Source organism: Lepisosteus platostomus, chromosome 11 (assembly GCF_059453375.1).
Source record: "Lepisosteus platostomus isolate fLepPlt1 chromosome 11, fLepPlt1.hap1, whole genome shotgun sequence".
Classification (NCBI taxonomy): Eukaryota; Metazoa; Chordata; class Actinopteri; order Semionotiformes; family Lepisosteidae; genus Lepisosteus; species Lepisosteus platostomus.
This window is the reverse complement of record NC_142621.1, coordinates 39,606,217-39,624,720: the sequence shown is the minus strand read 5'-3', so window position 1 is coordinate 39,624,720 and position 18,504 is coordinate 39,606,217. Positions and strand designations below refer to the sequence as shown.

Here is an 18,504-nt window from a genome sequence, read left to right as displayed (position 1 = left end):
CTTCACTTTCTTGTATTACTTGTCCAGTGCAGATTATATCGCATAACATTTCATAAAACCTTATGGTATGTAGGGAGGTCTGTTTTCAATATGTTCACATGCTTTTTTGTATACCTAAGCCATAGATTCCCTGAGTCAACCACACTCCTCAGCAATAAATGGTCAATTATGTCCCACTATTCACTGATGATATCTATAGATATGGGAATTTTGCAGTTGCAAAGTGGAAGCTTTTACTACTTATGCCATGCCTGTCTTTTGTAAGCCAAGTGTTTCAAGTAGCAGAACATAAAGTGGTTTGTGGCACAAGTAGAATTGTGGGTGTGTATGTGTGTGATGCCAGTCACAAGATACAGTATGTAAGCAGTTGTTATTTTCGAGATGCTGTCGTGTAAATGAATCATAAGACCAAGGAGCCACCTGGGATGAGTATATTACACATCCCACTGCTCTCAGCAGCAGAGGAGTGGAGGACTGCTCAATGGGGAGCAAGTCTTTTCTGGTCATCTCTGTGTCTGTAGAGCTCAAGTGCGTTTTGGTGTTTGAAGGATTAGAACAGCTCAGGATGATTCTTTGTCACTTAGACTTCAAAACTGCTGTTTGCAGCTTAATAATAAAAGAAACAGGGCAATGAAAGCAATTAGAAATAACTAAAAGTATGTAATTCATTTGCCCTTTAAGTGAGAATAAAATAATGTTGTCATTAACATACATGTATGAATCTGGTATAAAATGAAAATTGTGTTAATTTGTGCCTCATATAATGCCTTATTCCCATAATGTACTGAAAGTGTACTCTAGAGTTAATATGGAACAATATAAGCCTACATTACTGAGGAAATCTGTTAGTTTTGACAAATGACAGTAGGGGGAATAGTTAAAGTCAACCCAGCATGAGATGCAGAAGATTTGATGTGCTGGAATGTAATTTATTTTGGAAGACAATGAATATGGCTTCATACTGTAATACTGTAAATTAAAAGTGCATTGGTTCCCAATTCTCAACTCCACAGATACAGTAAGCCTACTTGGATTTCATTGAGTTCATTTTAAGGGTATACTTGATTAAAAAATAGTTGTATGAGTCTATATGGCATACGTCATGCCAGTCGTAAATGAAGATGCAAGATTTAAGCCGTCTTTTGCAACTGAGAAACCAGTCACATCACAAGCAGAGAGTAATATCTCTTGAAAAGCACACCATTCTCAGGAAAGAGCATTAAGTGAAGAAACTACTCTGAAACATACGGTATGGGAAATCATACCTGTCATTCTTAAAGATTTTTCTCCTCACTAAACATTTTGTTGTGCACTGCAGTTCTGTCAGCCAGACTCTTAATTTTGGTGGATTAATAGCAAGCAGAAGCACAGAAAACCTCTAGGAAGCTATTGTGCTAACTATTCAAAGAATGAGAAATGAGCCTAAACACTGTGCGTACCTCCTACTGCTAGCTAACACATACAGTGGGTACACAGAGATTTTGTGTAGGGTGCAGCCACTGACATTTTTCATCATTAGTGTAATGAATGGGTTTGGTGACAGCAGGCAAGTTAATAGCATACCTGACCAATTCCCCAGATACTATAACAGCAAGCGTGAATAAAGATGTGTCCATTTCACTTTAAGGGGAAAGGAATTTTATTTCAGTTGGCTGTGTCTGTTCTTTATTTTCATTTGCCACACCAACTGTAGGTGTTCAACACTAACCTCCTCCCTTTCATCCAGGAAGTTTTGAGTGCTATTAGTCATGTTTTTTGCATAGTGTAATTCAAGTGAACTTTCAGCAAGTAAACACCCCCAGTATTTTTCAACAGTATCTCTAGATCTGTTCTTAATTATAATAATCTCTGCTTGGAATGAAGTCTCAGAAGGGTATTAACCTTTACTCTGCAGTAGACTCAGGTGTTTATTCATTTTAGATAAAAAGATAATTTATTTTTTGAGTGTAGGTGATATGAATTGAACTTGTAAAATTAACTATTAGCTCCAATTACATTTTATTGGTTTAGCTGATTAATTATGTTACTTCACTTCAACGGTACTCTTCACTGCTGCTTATACTATGAAATTGTGTTGGGATGTCCAGGGTATAAGTTTTATGTATTTTATTCTCTAGTCTGTTTTATGCTGTGTCTTTTGTCTAAAATGTCCATTCGCAGTGTAACCTAGTTAAGGTCTTCAGGGTCAGCTAGGAATTTCTTATGTCTTACGAAAGCAGGTGTTTAATCAAATGAACCACATCAAACCTATATAATATTCAACATATTTTAAAGAACATGTTCATATCCAGAAATAGCTGCATGGTACAGCATTTTGCATATAACATCTTTAATGTCACATACTTTATTCTAAGTTGAGACAGAAAATCATATTAAATGTGTTTAAATGTGTTTGATTGCTATTAGCTAATTGATCCAAGGATCTTGTCCAGCCATTTCTCAAAAGAAGCCAGTTTGAGTATCATATTCAACAACATGTATGATTATTTTACCACTAATGGGGAAAATATATGCTAAATGATGATGTTCACTATTCCATAATTCTTCATGCTCAAAAGCATGAGAACAAAACTATATCACCGTCTAGTTGTCTGTGAGCAGTATACTGCTCTTTTTATATTGTGAAATTTAAATCCTGAGGAAATGAATGCATAGATAAAACTAGTGAAACTAGTAAATCTATAAAATAAGTCACTAAAATAAGTATGAATTGCTTTTTTCGGTAGGCATTGTAACATTATTTTGTCATGGAAAGGATGAGGTCCTCAGATCTGTGTACTGCTAGGAAATAAAAAATACGAGACAGACTATATATTATATATCTGTATATTTTTAATATGTTTTTAACTAAAACCTCAAAGCAGAAATACCCTATTATGTCACAGTGTTCATGCTGTACAACAAGACAAGGGTCAAACTATTTAATGAGAAGCAAAGGTCAATAGATATCAGGCGAGTGGGTTAATGTTTTCTTAATTGACCAGAGATTAAACTAAAAGACATTCCTGTCATTCCAGATATTGTAATAGTCTGTTAGCATGATTTATGTACACAGTTAGGATTCATACTGTTCATACTATAAGCTTTTAAAAGCAAGTATCAAGCCCGGTGCAGTGTGCAGACTACTGATTTCTAATGAGTGGGTAATTTAACTGTAATACTGTGACTGAATTATTACAGTAAATTACAGTCAGTAAGAACAAATGTCTTGTCAACGTCCTCATTTTTGCAATACATTTCCCAAGGTTTACTGTCTGCAGTTAATGAAGTCATTGTTTGAGTTTACAGACGTTATTCATCCTCGTCAGGCAGTGACAGTGGAATAATTGAAGGTGTAATATAAAGATGCACAGTGTTTACAATGTATAGTCATATTGATGCATTTTCCCACTACACATTAATATGTTTTGGATTTGTTATTCTGTTTCTCCAAATGGTCGAGTTATAAATGACATGTAAGTTACATACAGTCTCTTTTTCATTGAAGTTCTTCTTTGATTTGAAATCAAATCTATAATGACAGTGTTTTAAACTGTAGAAGCTGGTGTGTCCCATTAAGCCATGCAGCTGCTGTGATTATACCCACTGCACTTGATGGCAAGTCACACATTGAGATGGGTAAGGAAAAAGCCTCAGTTGTTAAAATGTAATACCCATGTTTGTGGATATCAAATTCAGGGGTTATCACTTGCAGATGATAGGCAAATGAAAAACTGGAATGGTGGAGAAATTTTTCACAGTATTTCTTTTGTGCTTATTTAACTTGCATTTCACAGAACTTTTCTATTTTCCGGTGAGCATAAGGATTTGTGATGCATGTCATAGGAGATTATGATTATAGTTACAATCTCTTACATAATCCCGCTGAGCTCAAACCTGGGTTGAGCACTTTTATCAGCATGGGATTACAGATGACCAACACATAATGTGGTTTGGCAGCTAGAATACAGGTACAGAAGGACATTTGTAAAGTGTCTTTACTTTCAGTTGTGAGCTCTGCAGTTCCTGAAGTTTTCTGTTTGTAGCTATCTCTTCTAGGCCTTCCCAGGATATTTACTATATTTTATCAAAAGTTACAAGAACTAAACTGGGACCAAATTTCATTTTTTTATAAACTCAAGCACAAGGCCACAGCTGTAATATAATGTAGCTGTGGCTTTCTGCTTTAATTTATGAAACATTAAATTTGGTCCCAGTTGTAGGTCTTTTGCTGACTGATGTCAGTGTTCTGCCAGTTCCTTCTCCATCCATTTTCCCACATGGACAGTGTTCATTGGGTGGTGAGCTGCATTGGCACTTTTTGATTCTGTGCTACTATGATTTGTTGATTCTATGCTACTATGTCACTACCTGACAGAGGGACATCTTGGACACAGGTGTATAGAATGTATATTCTGTGATTCTGAAATCATGTAAAAAGCAGAATTAGAAGACTATTAATTAAGCTTTGTCTCTCATCTTAGTGAAATGGCAAGGGCTAATTAATATAAGTACAATATTTGTTTGTCTCAGTTCCCTGTGTTCCCTATGCTTTTCTCAAAAGGTTCTTTATACATTCTTACCCAGTACATTCAAAATCTTCTTGTTACTTTACTGTGAACATTAGCAGGTTATTACTGTAAGTCAAAAAGGTTCACTTTGCATGTTCTACAAACCTAGCTTCAAGATGAAACCCACTCACTTTAATAAGTTCTGAAGAAAATACATTAGTTACCAAATAAGCTTAAGAGTTTTCCATGTCCTCAAAATCTCAGGATTTACAATCTCAGATTTCTTTGGGTCTTTAAAAAGTGCTCACACCTCCAGATTTACCTCCTTCAGCAAGCTAATGAACTAACTAGAAAGTTTTGTTTTTTGGCTTTATGCTTGTCATTCTCGTGTCCTACAGCAAATATACAGTGTGACGTCTGCTGTATTTATTTTATTAGAATGCAATCTGTTGAACATGTTCTGTTAGGGAATGTTTTCCGTGCTGTAGATTGGATTGACCTGTTGTAATTTGTTATAATAACTGTAGCCAGGAAATACAAAAAATACAAAATACAAAAATCAATCAAATAATTTCATTCTGGAATAGCAGTCGTACTTAAAACCCTAAAAAAACAAAAATTGTTGTTGGTCGCCAAGCATGGTTTGAATGTAGCATGAGCATTAAGTGTTGTATATCCTCTTCTGTGTTGTTATGAGGGAAGAAAAACAAAATCTGTTGTCAGTTTTATCTTGTTTTAATAAAACTTTTTTAGTCACAAGGTATACTGAGTGTGTGTGTTATAGGCATTTCCATTTGATCTAAAGTAATAGTTAAATAGGAGACCTCTCAGCAGTGTCATTATAATGAGATGTGAAATGTACTGTACATGCAGTGCTAGCACAGAATTGATTTTTGTGCTCTATTCCGTGTTGTGGATAAGGCAGACTAGGTAAAAAAGAAAGACTGCCTGTTGAGGTAAATTAATATTCATGAAACTGTAAGAAAATGTGCTGTTCTCTAAAGCTACCCCATTTACACTTGAAAATAAAAAGTTTATTTTTTTAACACTTAGGGATAGTATTTTAAATGTTGATGTTTTAACTTTCAGCTGGTGTTCAGAGTGTGAAAGAACTCTAGATTTATGTGCTCTTGCTTCATAGCTGTTTACTGCTTCTAGCCAATTTGATTAAGGTGCCTTTTTGTATTCTTCATTGTGCTATTTTGTCCCATTGAGATCTGATTCTACACTTCATACACTATTATTAATAATGATAGCATGTTATTCTTTGTTCTATAAAAACCTAAAAAGCCGAATTTGCTGTTGGTGCATCTGATGCTTTCTTTGCAGTATCTCCTAGATACCTTTCTCACTGATTTGCAAACAGTCAACTATGTCTCCTGGGTGTAGATGGCTCCTTTTAAGTGGCCTAGAATGGATTTTTTGGATCAAGTGCACATATTGAGCATATTGTGAGAGCTCTGTCTCCTCAGCAATTTTATATAAGTGTTAGATGCATTCCTGCATCTTTTTCCAGCTTATCACATGCATGATTGAAACTCCTTGAATATAGATGTGTTTACTAATTTTAATTTTAAAAGATGAAAGAGAAGTGCCTCAAATCAAGTAAATATGAAGAAAATCAGATACCTCCTGGACATTGTCAGTCTGGTGCATTGAAATAAAATAAATCTTCCTCTCCTCTGTGCCTGTGGCGTGTGTGCATGGTTAATATTATGCTGTCAGAAGCAGATAAAGCAACACTGTTCTCATTTAATACATACATTTGTTTAAAACATTAATCACTCACAAAGACCCGAGAACCACTAGAGTTCGGCAGCTCTTTGATTCTCCATCTCAAGAGCTGAAGAAATAGTGTCAGCTCAAGTGAGTGCTCCCTTACATAACCTGGAAGAGGTCTGTTATTAGCAGCCTCTGATTCAGAACAATGCTGTCAGGAACAAGCAATTTTTTGACATTCGTTGATTATAAAGAACCTTCTTTTCAAAGCCAGAGTGTACCGCAGGCAAACACTAAGAAACAGCTTCCTCTATTTTTATTTATTGAAGCAAAAATAAAGAACACACAATAGCAGATGCCACCGTGGTTAACTGTGCTGTGTTCTTATTTGTTCATTTCCAAACCCACCTTCTGTTGTTCCCTATCTGCCTGGCAGGAAAAAAATAAAAAGATACACTGAGAGAAAACTCCTGTGGGTGCAGACATGTGTCTGTGCATGTGAAAAGGGATAGGACGTGTCCAGTGGGCCTTTGTTTCCTATTCAAAGGTGCATCTTTTGGTTTAAACTGAGCTACTTTTTAAGTGATGAAAATGCTGTCCACTTTCTTTCATAATTTATTAAAAAAATTAGAACAGAAGTAAGATATTTTTTGTGGATGATTTAAGAGTAAGAGTAAGTATGGGTATTGATATGAAATGTACAGTCTGTGTAATGCACAATCTGGGATCAGCAGTCCAACAGGCATTGTTGTCTTAACCCCTATACGTATAATTGTAAAGATTTTATTATTAGGCAGAATTTGATTTTCACTGGGCTTTGTCAGCTATCCATTTGCATTTCTCTAGACTGAGCAAAACCTCAGGCCCCAAGGTTAGGTATTTGCAGTGGGTGCTAGGAGATTAACATGCAGTCTCCCTTTTCAATATTTAAAAAAATAAGGTTGAAAATGGCAGATACTCACATCTAGTCCCATTTCCTAAAATTAATTTCTGCATGGGGACATATTACTTCTTTATTGAAATGAGTGCGTTAATTTGTATGGTTTTGCAGGCAGTAATTCCTGTCATGTTTAAAGGTTTAAATTGTTTTCTTGTGGCTTCAGAAACCTCTGCCCTGATGAAGTGATAGGGAGAAGAGCTACCAACTTTACGTGCTACACTGTTTTTAGAGGGAGTGTGCTTTCTCTTCCTCATAATCCCACTTGCTTTGATCTGTTTCTTGATAATAAATCATCACAGAATTTCTTTGCTTGTTATATACTTTCAATACTATTTCTGAGACAAATTAGAGTTTAGATTTCAACACAACTTTAAACAGGATTATTTTTTTTTTCTTTAAAACAAGAAGAATCTTTGTTTTGTCCTTTTAGCCATCAAAGGGAAATTGTTTTTGTGGTGCATTATGTTGAGGTGTATAAATTTACAGTTCCAAGAAGAATGAAAGTCTTGTACTCCAGGTTTCAAAGTCTTTGTCACTGTGATTATCGATACAAATCATTCTTATCAGAATGAAATAAAAAATATACAATACAGTCACAACCATGTTCCCACTAGATGAGATTTTTATACATTGATGTCTATTTTTGTATCGTTAAAGACAACATGAAAAGGCTTGTCTTGCAGGCAGACTTCACAGAGTGATCTGTAGCATCGTCTTCACCATCGTTTCTGGGCATTTTTAATGTCATTGTGAAGCACTCTAATTCTGTGATGTGGGATGTTGAATGTCTGAAATGATCTGAACTGTTGGAATATTTGGATTTTTCCAGTTTTATCTTTCTTTCACTGTCACTCGTCAGAACATCACAGCTCATTGCTTGTAGCAGCACAGCTCTTTTGTGATTTTGTGATTCAAAACCTCTTCTGCAGTTAGCAGTTCTGCAGTTAGCTTCCAGTTCTTTCTGCCTGTGTCAGATTTGTTTTTGTTGAATTTTATCTTTTTCACACTGTTTTGGTAGCAGTGTATCATCTTTACTTCTTTTGTTTCCATGGTTAACATTTGTGTTTGGTGAATTTCCACAGACTGTTTTTGCTCATACACAGAGAGGTCCTCTCACAGATTAGTTTACATTGCAGTACCTCATGTCTTTAAGATCATGTGTAGTTTGAGGTAAAGAACATTTTATTTCTGGCCTAACGTACAATTTCACCTTCTGTCTCTTTGTTACAGTTAATTGAATGATACTGCAGTCTTGAGTTGAGATTAGTTTCCTTAGGTCAAAATCCATCTGTCTGACATAATCTGTTACTAATCATTAACTATTACAATTTAATTTGTCTGCCTGGTGCTTTTATCAAAAATGATGACTTACATTTGTAGTCATATATTGCAGTGGACATTCTACTGAAGCAATCTGAGTGAAGTTCCTTGTTCAGTGTACAAAACCCTACATGCGAGCAAATTGCAAATCTGGAGCCCTAACCACTCCTCCACACAGCTGCTGAGCTAGGATTCTGCCACAATACAATTACTAGTCTTTTGTCATTCAAAAGACATGCATTTTGAATCTTAGATATCTAAAATTTCTTAAATTTAAAGAATTTTCAAATTAATGTTTTACTCAAATGCTGAAATGTGTCCCTTATTTTCATTACCTCACACATGTTAAGCTGTTACATATTACTACAGACAGTGACTGTCTTTTGAAACTTTGTTACTTAATTGCCAACACATCTGGCTTGGCTCACACTAAACCAGTTTGTAAATTAGGTTGATGTGGCTCGGTTTTGTTTTTCTTACACCAAGATTCTTTATATTTTTTTCTCCTAGTAATAAGATTAGTAGCACAGTGTAATTCTATTGTATACTGCATGCCTTCCAAAGGAATAATCCCTAACACATAGCATTACAACATGAAATATAGTTTAGTATATCAGAAAAACATCATGAAGTCATTTTTAATGGTTCTGGGAAACAGAGAGAAAATCAAAAGAAAGAAAAAGAAAAGACCTTTGGGTATAATAAATCAGCAGCTTTCGCTGGAAGCTTTTTATAGTATTGAATTTCATAAAAAGCTCAGAGCATCAGAAAAGCCACAAAAGACAGGAGGCCATATTTTTCTCCATAGCTACATATTCAGAATTGGTTGTACTGATAACATACCCTCCAAGTATGAAACCCCACCTGGACAATGGGACAGTCTGGAGTAGCCAATCAATTGTAAAAGCCTGTCAAGTCTGTGGGAGAATGAATGAGATAGGAGCACAGAGAAAAAACCCTTTTAGACCTGAGTAGAACATGCAGACTCCACATTGCATTTGCTGTCCAAGTACCTTGAACCTTGGAGCAAGTCAGTAGCAATGACCCCCATGCCACTGCTGTTCGTCATGGCCAATTCAGTATCTGAATTACGCAAAGGCCTTGGAAATCAAAGGGTCTCAATCCATTTGTATTCCTTTTTGTTTTTGTGTAGTTGAATGTCCATTACATGTACAGCTTTGGAAGAAACTATTATGTCTGTCGATTTGCCTACACCTAGTAAAGAACAGCTGTGATGCATTGGCTAGCTATCAAACCTGAGTCTTTGGCACCCAAGGCAAGCGTTTAACCACTGAATCACCAGTGCCTCATAATATTGATTTGTCTACTGTTTCTTTTCCAACATGACTTACACAGATTATAATGACCTATCCTGGTCCCCTTACTATGTTATTTCTGACTGTTCGCTGAGGCAGTGTGTGAAAGTCTGTAGAGCTATGTTATTTTAAAGGGGGTGACAGCTCAGGGACCTGCTCTATTCACTACACTATATATAATAATCTGTATAGAAATACCACTTAAATAGATTGCTTTGAAAGTGGACCAGGGCTTGCTTTGTTATTAGGTAAACATCATTACCCCCTGCTCCTAAGCTCAGCAGTTAAATATACTGTACTTTAAGGTTCTGTGTACACAGTACACCTTGGAAGGTGGTATAGGTAACATTTTCACCTGCTTTTCAGGAAAAGGTGATTTTTGGTTAATGGTTGCCTCCACTGAAACTCATTCCTGTGTGGGTCCAATACTGAGCCTCGGACGGAGATGAAATTTCATGTTAAATCATTTTGTTCATCATAGTTTTGAGCTTTGGAAAATGTGTTTTAACTTATTTTGTTATATTTTGAAAACTGAAAACATTTTTCTTTGGTTACGTTTTGATTTATTTGTATGCCTCCTGTTATCAGCACCTGACAAAGCTACAGAAAGGTTTATGTTGTAGATTTATTGTGAATTAATTTATCTTAAAATTAATTATCTGAAAGGGCTATGGAATACTTTTCTAAAATTCAACAGTATAATTTTACCTTTGCCACCCACTGAATTCCATTTTAAGGAGATCATGTACTGTAGGTCTATGAAATTCTAGTAATTTCCATGCCATTTCTTTCATTATTATTGTAATAATCTTTCAACCCTGTAATTAATATAGCAAATCTGAAGTTCTTTGGATCTTGCAAAGCTTTATCAGCAGTTTTATTTACAGGTTTAGTCAGATTGCATGAAGTTTTAAGTTTCAAAGATGCACCTAGAGGGTCTAACCTCTTAAGTGACTTTGAAAGGTATAAACACATGCTTGTTATAAGACCAATATTATGTAAAATTTCAAGAAAGACTTTTGCTTTTAACTGAGGCCTTTCTATCCCTAAGCACCAGTGTAACAAAAAGAATCTCAGAAAATTACAGTGAATGTAGAAGGCTTTGTCAGCTACTCAGATGAACCTGACACAACAGCCTCCATTCGTGAGGAAAACAAGAGGGTTCTTTAGCAGATACAGTATTAAATGCTACAGTACATGTCTACCAACTTTTGGGTTTTTGTGCATCAGAGAGAATTGCATCCTATTGCATCATTGCTCGGCTGAAGTGTTCTGCAAACCTTCAGTATATTAAAGATCTTTAGGCAAAAACTGATTGCTGGTACAGAAATCATGAGACCACAAACCTGCATCCTCAGAAGATGCATGTTTACCCTATTCCACTGGCTCACCCAAACTGAGTGGGCTCCCTGTGGTGTTTCATCAGCTGAAGGAGGACAATGTGTGAAACTCTAGTCCCCCCACCTGTCTGGTAAGGGTAGACCAGGGAGCATTCATGATTTTCATCAAAGCATCACTTCAAAAAGAATGTGGCTTCTACTTGTATTGTAGATTAGATTTTAAAAAATAATCGTGGTCTATTGAAAAAGTGCAGGTTCCTTATGCAATTTGTTAGGGCAAAAGATTCATGAAGAGTTGGAAGTGTTTCCAAATGACATGGTACATGCTAGCATGTTCCTTTTAAAGTGTGAAGTGGTGCTCTCTCTGAAAAGTACTGTATTGTGGTGATGCCATACTAACCTTGGATAGATATGGAAAGGTATAGCTGGCAGGAGGGTATTTTAAGTAATTTTCATGATTGGTATTTCGCCTAAAACACCAAAGCTGGAGTTAGGGCCTCAGAGTGAGAAATTCTGAAGGAATGGTGGGACGCTTTCTAGCGCTTAGACAGAGGTCACTGATGTGCAAGTATACATTGCTCAGTTACAAACACAGACAGCGAAGGTGGCAAATGGAAAATCTAGCTTTTTCACATTGGGAAGTCTGGCTGCATTTGCCTAATAACATAGCCCTCACTAGAACCTGTAATGCCTGGACTACAACGCTCAATCTGCTTGACCAACAGATTACAGGATGCGAATGGGGCTGTGAATTTCATGTAGAATTTGCCACTGAATTATTCTGAATGAACAACTGAACGATCACTGAAGGATGTGCTGGTAGTTTTTGAATCGTTCACTATGTAATTGAATAAATGGCTGTTTAAAGAGAGAATCAGTTCTTGAGTTCTCAAAAAATATCAAAGCAAGATTTTGGTTTTATAAAACAAATGAGAAATGCCTGATTTTTTTCCTATCAACTGAAAAAGGAGACATTCTGAATGAAGCAAGTGAATTTTATTCTCCATTGCCTTTGATCTGTTATCATAGGTGACACTTCTGACTTCCCATTTGTTTCTCGTACAGAGACACAATACAATCCTTTCTCTCATATCGGTGGGTGTTACGTGTTATGTGTGCATGCTGCATTTTTTTCACCCGAATTCAGATAACTCTAATATTTTCTTCTCATCTTTGACAGGAATTGATTACAAGACAACAACTATCTTGTTAGATGGACGAAGGGTTAAACTACAGCTCTGGTAAGTTTCTAAAAGAAAATACAGTCTTTTTTGGAAATCCAGATCTTCATTTCTTTGTTTGCTGTTTTTGTCCTGAATTTGTTTTCTTACTTACTTACTGAAGTGGCGTCTCAAATGGAAGCCAGTCCATTGCCTCGCCCACTAGCCTCTTCCATCGCATCACATCTCTCTAAAATTTGTTTTCAAAATTGTGTTGTTATTGTGAAGAAATCCTCCAAAATGGCTCAAACAGTAAAGGTAGTTGCTCAGAGTTAACATTGAGCCCTGTAGAGCAGACACTACTGTATCAAACCTGGAATATGATGCTAAGTTTACCAGAATGGGGTAGGCCAGAGTCACCGTCAAAGGGCAGCGTACTGTCAAGTGTTGTCAGTAAGAGAGATCACTCCTCTAAATTAAATGCACTCTCCAATAAGGCAGAACTTCACAAGTCGAATGGCAAATGGCTCTGGAACTTCAGCATGTCAGATGAATACTTGCACATGTCTACCTTCTCCTTTTGCGGAACAGTATAGGGTTTTTAGCAGCAGGCTAGCTGATAAGCAATTGGAAATTTTAAGTTAGTAATGTCTAAAAGTAAATTAATTGAACGGAAGCTAAAACATATTGTAAAGCAGAAAGCAACATTTTATAAATATCTGGAGTATTTATTAAATACTTATAAATCTAGGAGGGTTTGATTCCTCTATAATGTTCTAAATGTTAGTTAAATTCTAATTTTACAAACATTACAAACATTTACAATCCACCCTTAAAATGTCTGCAGACACAGTATTTTAGACTTTTTTGACCAGCTAGTTTGATTTAATGTACAACATGAAAAGAATGCTAAATTCTCAAAGGCCACAGTTTTCTCCATGATCTAATCTGAATTTCATTTAGAGAGAACACTGTATTGTAATGTTCTGATCAGAAGCAAAATGCAAAGCATGTGGACTCTTATTTTTTTAGAACATAATGATATCTTTGCATACCAAAAGCATCTCCAAGATTTGCAATGTGGTCTTTTCATACACAGCTGCTCAAGCAGTGCTGCTTTCCACATTTTTCTAAAAAAAAAATGTTTTAGCTGTTGTTTAAAATCTATGAATAAACTTGAAATTTTGAACCACACTGAAGTAAATATTGAATTATAAATGTTGAAACTTTGTAAGATTTCTCTTGGGATATACAGCTGTTTCAAATGGTGTTTCCAATTTTCCAGTATCCAACTTATACATTACTTTTACATCCCATTTCTTTGAATTATTTAATAGTACTCAACATTGCTATCTATATAGTAAAAACATGTGGCAAAATAAAAAATAAGCACCTCATCTCCACCACCTATATGTAATTCAGTCAGGGTCATGATTTAATGCTGCTTAACCTTTAGACAATTAAGTTATTCCAGTACTCTGTGATCTCATTTCTTGCCAGTTTTTGCCAGAGAAACAAGTTTGCAATGTACTTCTAGATTTGAAGTTCTGTCCAGGACATTTTAACTAGAAAGAAAACTTGAACTGAACTCAAGACTTCAGCTTTTAGCAGACCTAAAGTGTAACCACAACAACAAAGAGTTAGAGATAAATGGTCATTTTATCAAAAAATAAAACTTGTTAAACTGTCCTTTTTCTTCATTTAGGTGCCGTGGAAAGAAAAGAAGGCAAAAAAGTTGTTGTACAAGTCAAAGCTCAGAAATACAGAAGTATTATTATAGTTAATAGTGTAATTTTGTCTGTTACAAAGAATCTCAGTGGTGTTACTAAACTAAGAAAAGGGTGGTTGTATTAAATAAATCAGAAATTCCAAATTAACCTTACACAATGACTTTGTGGTAAATATTTGGTGTGGACTAGACTCAAACTGTTTAATGAACGTCAGTGGTCATTTGTAGAAACGTTATTCAGCATTTTCTTGTAGTCTTTTAAGTCAGATGTACTACTAGGAAATGCATTGTTCACAATGCTGTAAAAGCCTCCATCTGACAAGATCCATGTTGGACGCGTATGAGCTTTCAAGTGATCTATCCTCTCAAACCACTGAAAGGCTGCACTCCAGTTGCCAATCAGGAGTCAGGATCAAGGCCGAGCACCTCTTGGCCTCATCACCAAAGGATATTTTAAAATAATTTTTGTTCTTAGATGGTTAGTGAAAGCCATTTTCTAAGACCAGATCACATTTAGTTTCAACAGGATATACTCATCAAAATGGGGAGCACTGTCTCTTTTCAGACGATGTACCTTGTACATTACTGAAAGACATCAGCTAGAGACTCCATCTGAATCACACCCATCTGGCAACCACATAACAGAAGGGGCAAGAGGAGATATCTGCTATTATTTGGTTGACTGTCATGTATACAGCTGTAGCTGAGGGAAAAATGCTGAAGGTGCTTCAAGAAACTGAACACGTGACAGGTACTGTTAACGGAGTTTAGAACAAAGGTTAGAAAGCTCATGGCTGAGCTTCCACCTTGTTCAGATAAGTATAAAAGTAAGGTACTGTAATTAGTCCCACATTTTTTACTAAATACTTTCTATTACTTTGAAATGTGTTAAACCAAGGTTATGTACATTCATTATTCACGTTTCACACTATTCACATCTTTCCCAAAACAGGGCTTTTAATTGTTGTCATGCATGTCCTGATGCCATTGGAACAGGTTTATAAAGGCCATAAGAGGTCTGTCTTTGTGGCTGAGAATGTGACCTTTGCCACACAGGTGTGACTACAAACTCATAAGCCTGACAGCAGTTTCCAAAGCTGCCTGCACTTTTTCACTTGGAAGTAATTTTCCAGGAAAACCGATACCACATATCTATACAGTCAAGGTACAGTAACTGATGTTATCTTGCATAGAAACACAAGCAATTGTTAAAATGTTCCTGCCTTCCAAGAGACATCTTCAGCTCAGTGTGCATCAGTGCTTCAGTTTTTACTGAAGTCGCCTTTTAAGATTGTGACTTCAATTGATCAAATAATGATTAAGATTTGTGTTATGGAAAAACTCCATAGAGAGCATGTTTGGTGATCTTATCATACATAGTGTTTTGCAACTGGAGCAAATATGTCTTTATTTATAAAAAGAACAACCTGGTGCAACTATAATAATCTAATTTGTTGTAGTGGTATTCTTGTTAGTATTCCAAAGTGCTCTGAAATAAATGTGTATAAACCATATTAAAAATAGGAATTGCCAAAAGATCTGACCAAATTAACATAGTGAGATGCTCAAATGTACCTTTTTTTATGTAATTTTAAGTGGGCATTCTGAATTTAGAGAGAAGCTAGCTGTGTTTTGACAGTGGAGTTTTAACTGTCAAATGCAATGATGAGTGAAATGTTTACAGAGAAGGGGAATTGTTTTCAGTCTTCCCAGATAAAGACACCTCTGTCCTTTCCGTTTCCTCTCTAGTTTTCTCAGACGCCCGTGCCCCTTTTGCTGGAGCCTGTAACAACAGTACAATTGACCGTACTAGACTCCTGAGCTCTCCGTATTGTGCAGGCTTTTTGCTCTCTGGCATGAAGCCCAGGCCACGTCTGAGTCAGCTCTGTGTTCAGATTTTCTGGAATGCAGAAACCTGGGCGATTGACTTGTGTTGTGTACAAAACGTCTTGTGGAGCACAAGACTGAAACAAAACGTCAATGTTTCGTGTCACCTACCCTTAATATTTCAAGTTCAAGTTTATTGTCATATGTACCTAAGTACAATGAAATGCGTTTTTGCGTGCTTTCCTCACATGACAAATGACATAAAATATGACATAACATTGACAAAGAAAATGGCATAAAAAACAACATTACAATTCTTGGAGACAGTGTCAAATAATGGCCTAGTATAGTGGCTCTTCAGCATTACCATTAAAGTTAAGACTATCAATCATGAGAGTCAATAATCATCATCATCTTCTGAAATTAATGCTTTTTAGGTTTTTCTTAGTCTGTATCAAAGTACAAAGACTGAAAGTGACAAGACTTTGAAAGTCCACAGGTTTTCTTAGAGGAGAATTTTGTCATAACATAAAAATGACAGATCACCTTTGTTAATGTCTTAATGTGGTATCATCTTTCTGTTAAATTATATTACCAGTTTTGTTTGAATGACATACTGTACATAAAACCACGCAACATTATGAGAACTTCCGTTCCTTGATTTGTAATTACAAAAACTGAAACTGAAGCCTCGGTTAATTTCTTAGCCGTTCTATATTGCATCTCAGGCTCTCAGATCAAACTGTGGAAAGGTTGCAAAACGCACTTAAGAATACGTGCAGCAAAGCCTGAATTATATCATTTTTAATCAATACTTATTTGATGATAAATCTCAGCAGACTCTTCTTATTCCATAGTATAACTATGGTTCTTCCAACAGAAGTATAAAACATGAGTTGCTTCTTAAATGCTTCAAAAATCATTGAGAAGCACACTTGTTTTTATTAATTAAATAGGACCCTCCCCCATCCCAACTGAGAGATGTATGTTTTAATGTTAAAGAATCAGCACTCTATATGTGAAGTATGAACATCCGTCAGAGGATGAGTTGTTTTGCTAGTCAGGAATTTTATATAATGGAAACTGATAAGCCAAATGTGTTACATACTGTACAAGAAACAGATAATGAAAAACAAAGCCAATACAAAAACAAGGAAAATTAGTTCCCTTGCCACCGAATTTTTATGCAAGCAGCTGTTTTATTATTCTGTCAAAAATATCCAAAAACTGAGCTGGACAAAGCTTTTTCAAAGCCATCCAAATTAAACTAGCTCAGACCTTTAACATCACTTTGGATAAAAGTTATTAGGAGGAGAGCTGTCCTGCAAGCTGTGGTTCACTCCCTTTACATGAGAATATTGAAAGAACATCCGTGTCAATTATCAGTTTGTTTCCTGCAACACCATTCTGTATCTTTATGGTAATGGGGGAATTTTGAAATAATTTTAGAAGAAAATGAAGTGTTATTGTATAAAGTATTTTATGATACATAACTTATTGAAGTCCTGATAAGCGTAGACATACAAAATTGCTTACCAGCTGTATCACTGTCTGACAGACGGAATGCAGAACAACACTGATGTGGTATCTTTCTATAGCACAGCTACAAGCTCAGGATCAATAGATAATGTAACCTAGCATGTGATTTCCTTTTGTGGTTTAATAATCTGAGCCCTTCAAGCATGCACAAGAGCAACTTTTATTTCCATCCCAAATAAACAGAACTCACCCGTGACCCGATGGTTTTAAATGGACCATATTCAAGGCTGCATCCTGGCAGCATCTTAAGTTCTTATGTCTTCCTATTAATTTTTATGCTTGTCATTCTAACGCAAGTCTCATAATAAATATCTGTTGCAAGCAGACATAGTTTCAGAAGGTCCCTTAAAATAAAGATTGCTTGCATTAAAGATTCAGGGGAGATAAAGTTTTTTTAGAACTTCTGAGAACAATATTTTTTCAGTTTTCGTTTCTATGTGTACAGGTTTCTGGAAGTCGTAGAAAAATCTTTTGAAAAAGTCTTAATTTTATTTGGCTGTTCAGTATAGAGGTATATACTTGAAAAGCTCTATCATTTAAATTTTAATCCTTTTTTCTAAGAGCATAGTTTATTAAAGTTGATGATTGTATTTGTATATACAGCTCTCTGTTCATCTTGATTACTTTACACTATGATAACAGAACATGTGGACATTCCAGAAAGCATGGATATTATACAGTATATGTGACGGACTCCCCTGCTTCCCCTTGCCCTGTAATTGAAGATAGCTGTTTTTCTGAGCTTCAAAATGTCCTGAGCATCCATGTTCATTTCCTCCATTAATGTTGCCGAATGAGTAAAATTGAAAGCAATCCGCATTTGAACTGGAGTGTTGTTGGTTTAGGCACATACTGTACAGTAACACTAAATCTATTTCTTCTAGTATTTTTTCCCTGACTAGGACCAAACACTATGCCCAAATACTAGTGACAAAAAACTTTGAAATTTAATTTTCAAGCTTACATGGTAGTGAGTTTTGTTTTAAGTGGACCAACCCACAGAAACCGATTTCAGTTACTTGGAATCTGAATCGTTTTCTCCTCCTCTGAGACACTTTTCATGGTGGAGTAGGTAAGGCAGACATGGCACCTCTTCACTGAATGATATTTTTGTAGGTAACGAC

The 18,504-nt window shown here is 35.8% G+C and overlaps 1 protein-coding gene across 1 annotated transcript in view; it reads left to right on the top strand.

The window, feature by feature from the left end:
• The window catches only part of rab40b (RAB40B, member RAS oncogene family), a 49,205-nt gene that overhangs the window by 18,785 nt on the left and 11,916 nt on the right, over positions 1-18,504 (top strand). Inside the window, exon 3 of the mRNA XM_088599633.1 lies at positions 12,306-12,366. Coding sequence (XP_088455759.1) covers positions 12,306-12,366 — 61 coding nt within the window. The remainder of the gene's footprint in view (positions 1-12,305; positions 12,367-18,504) is intronic.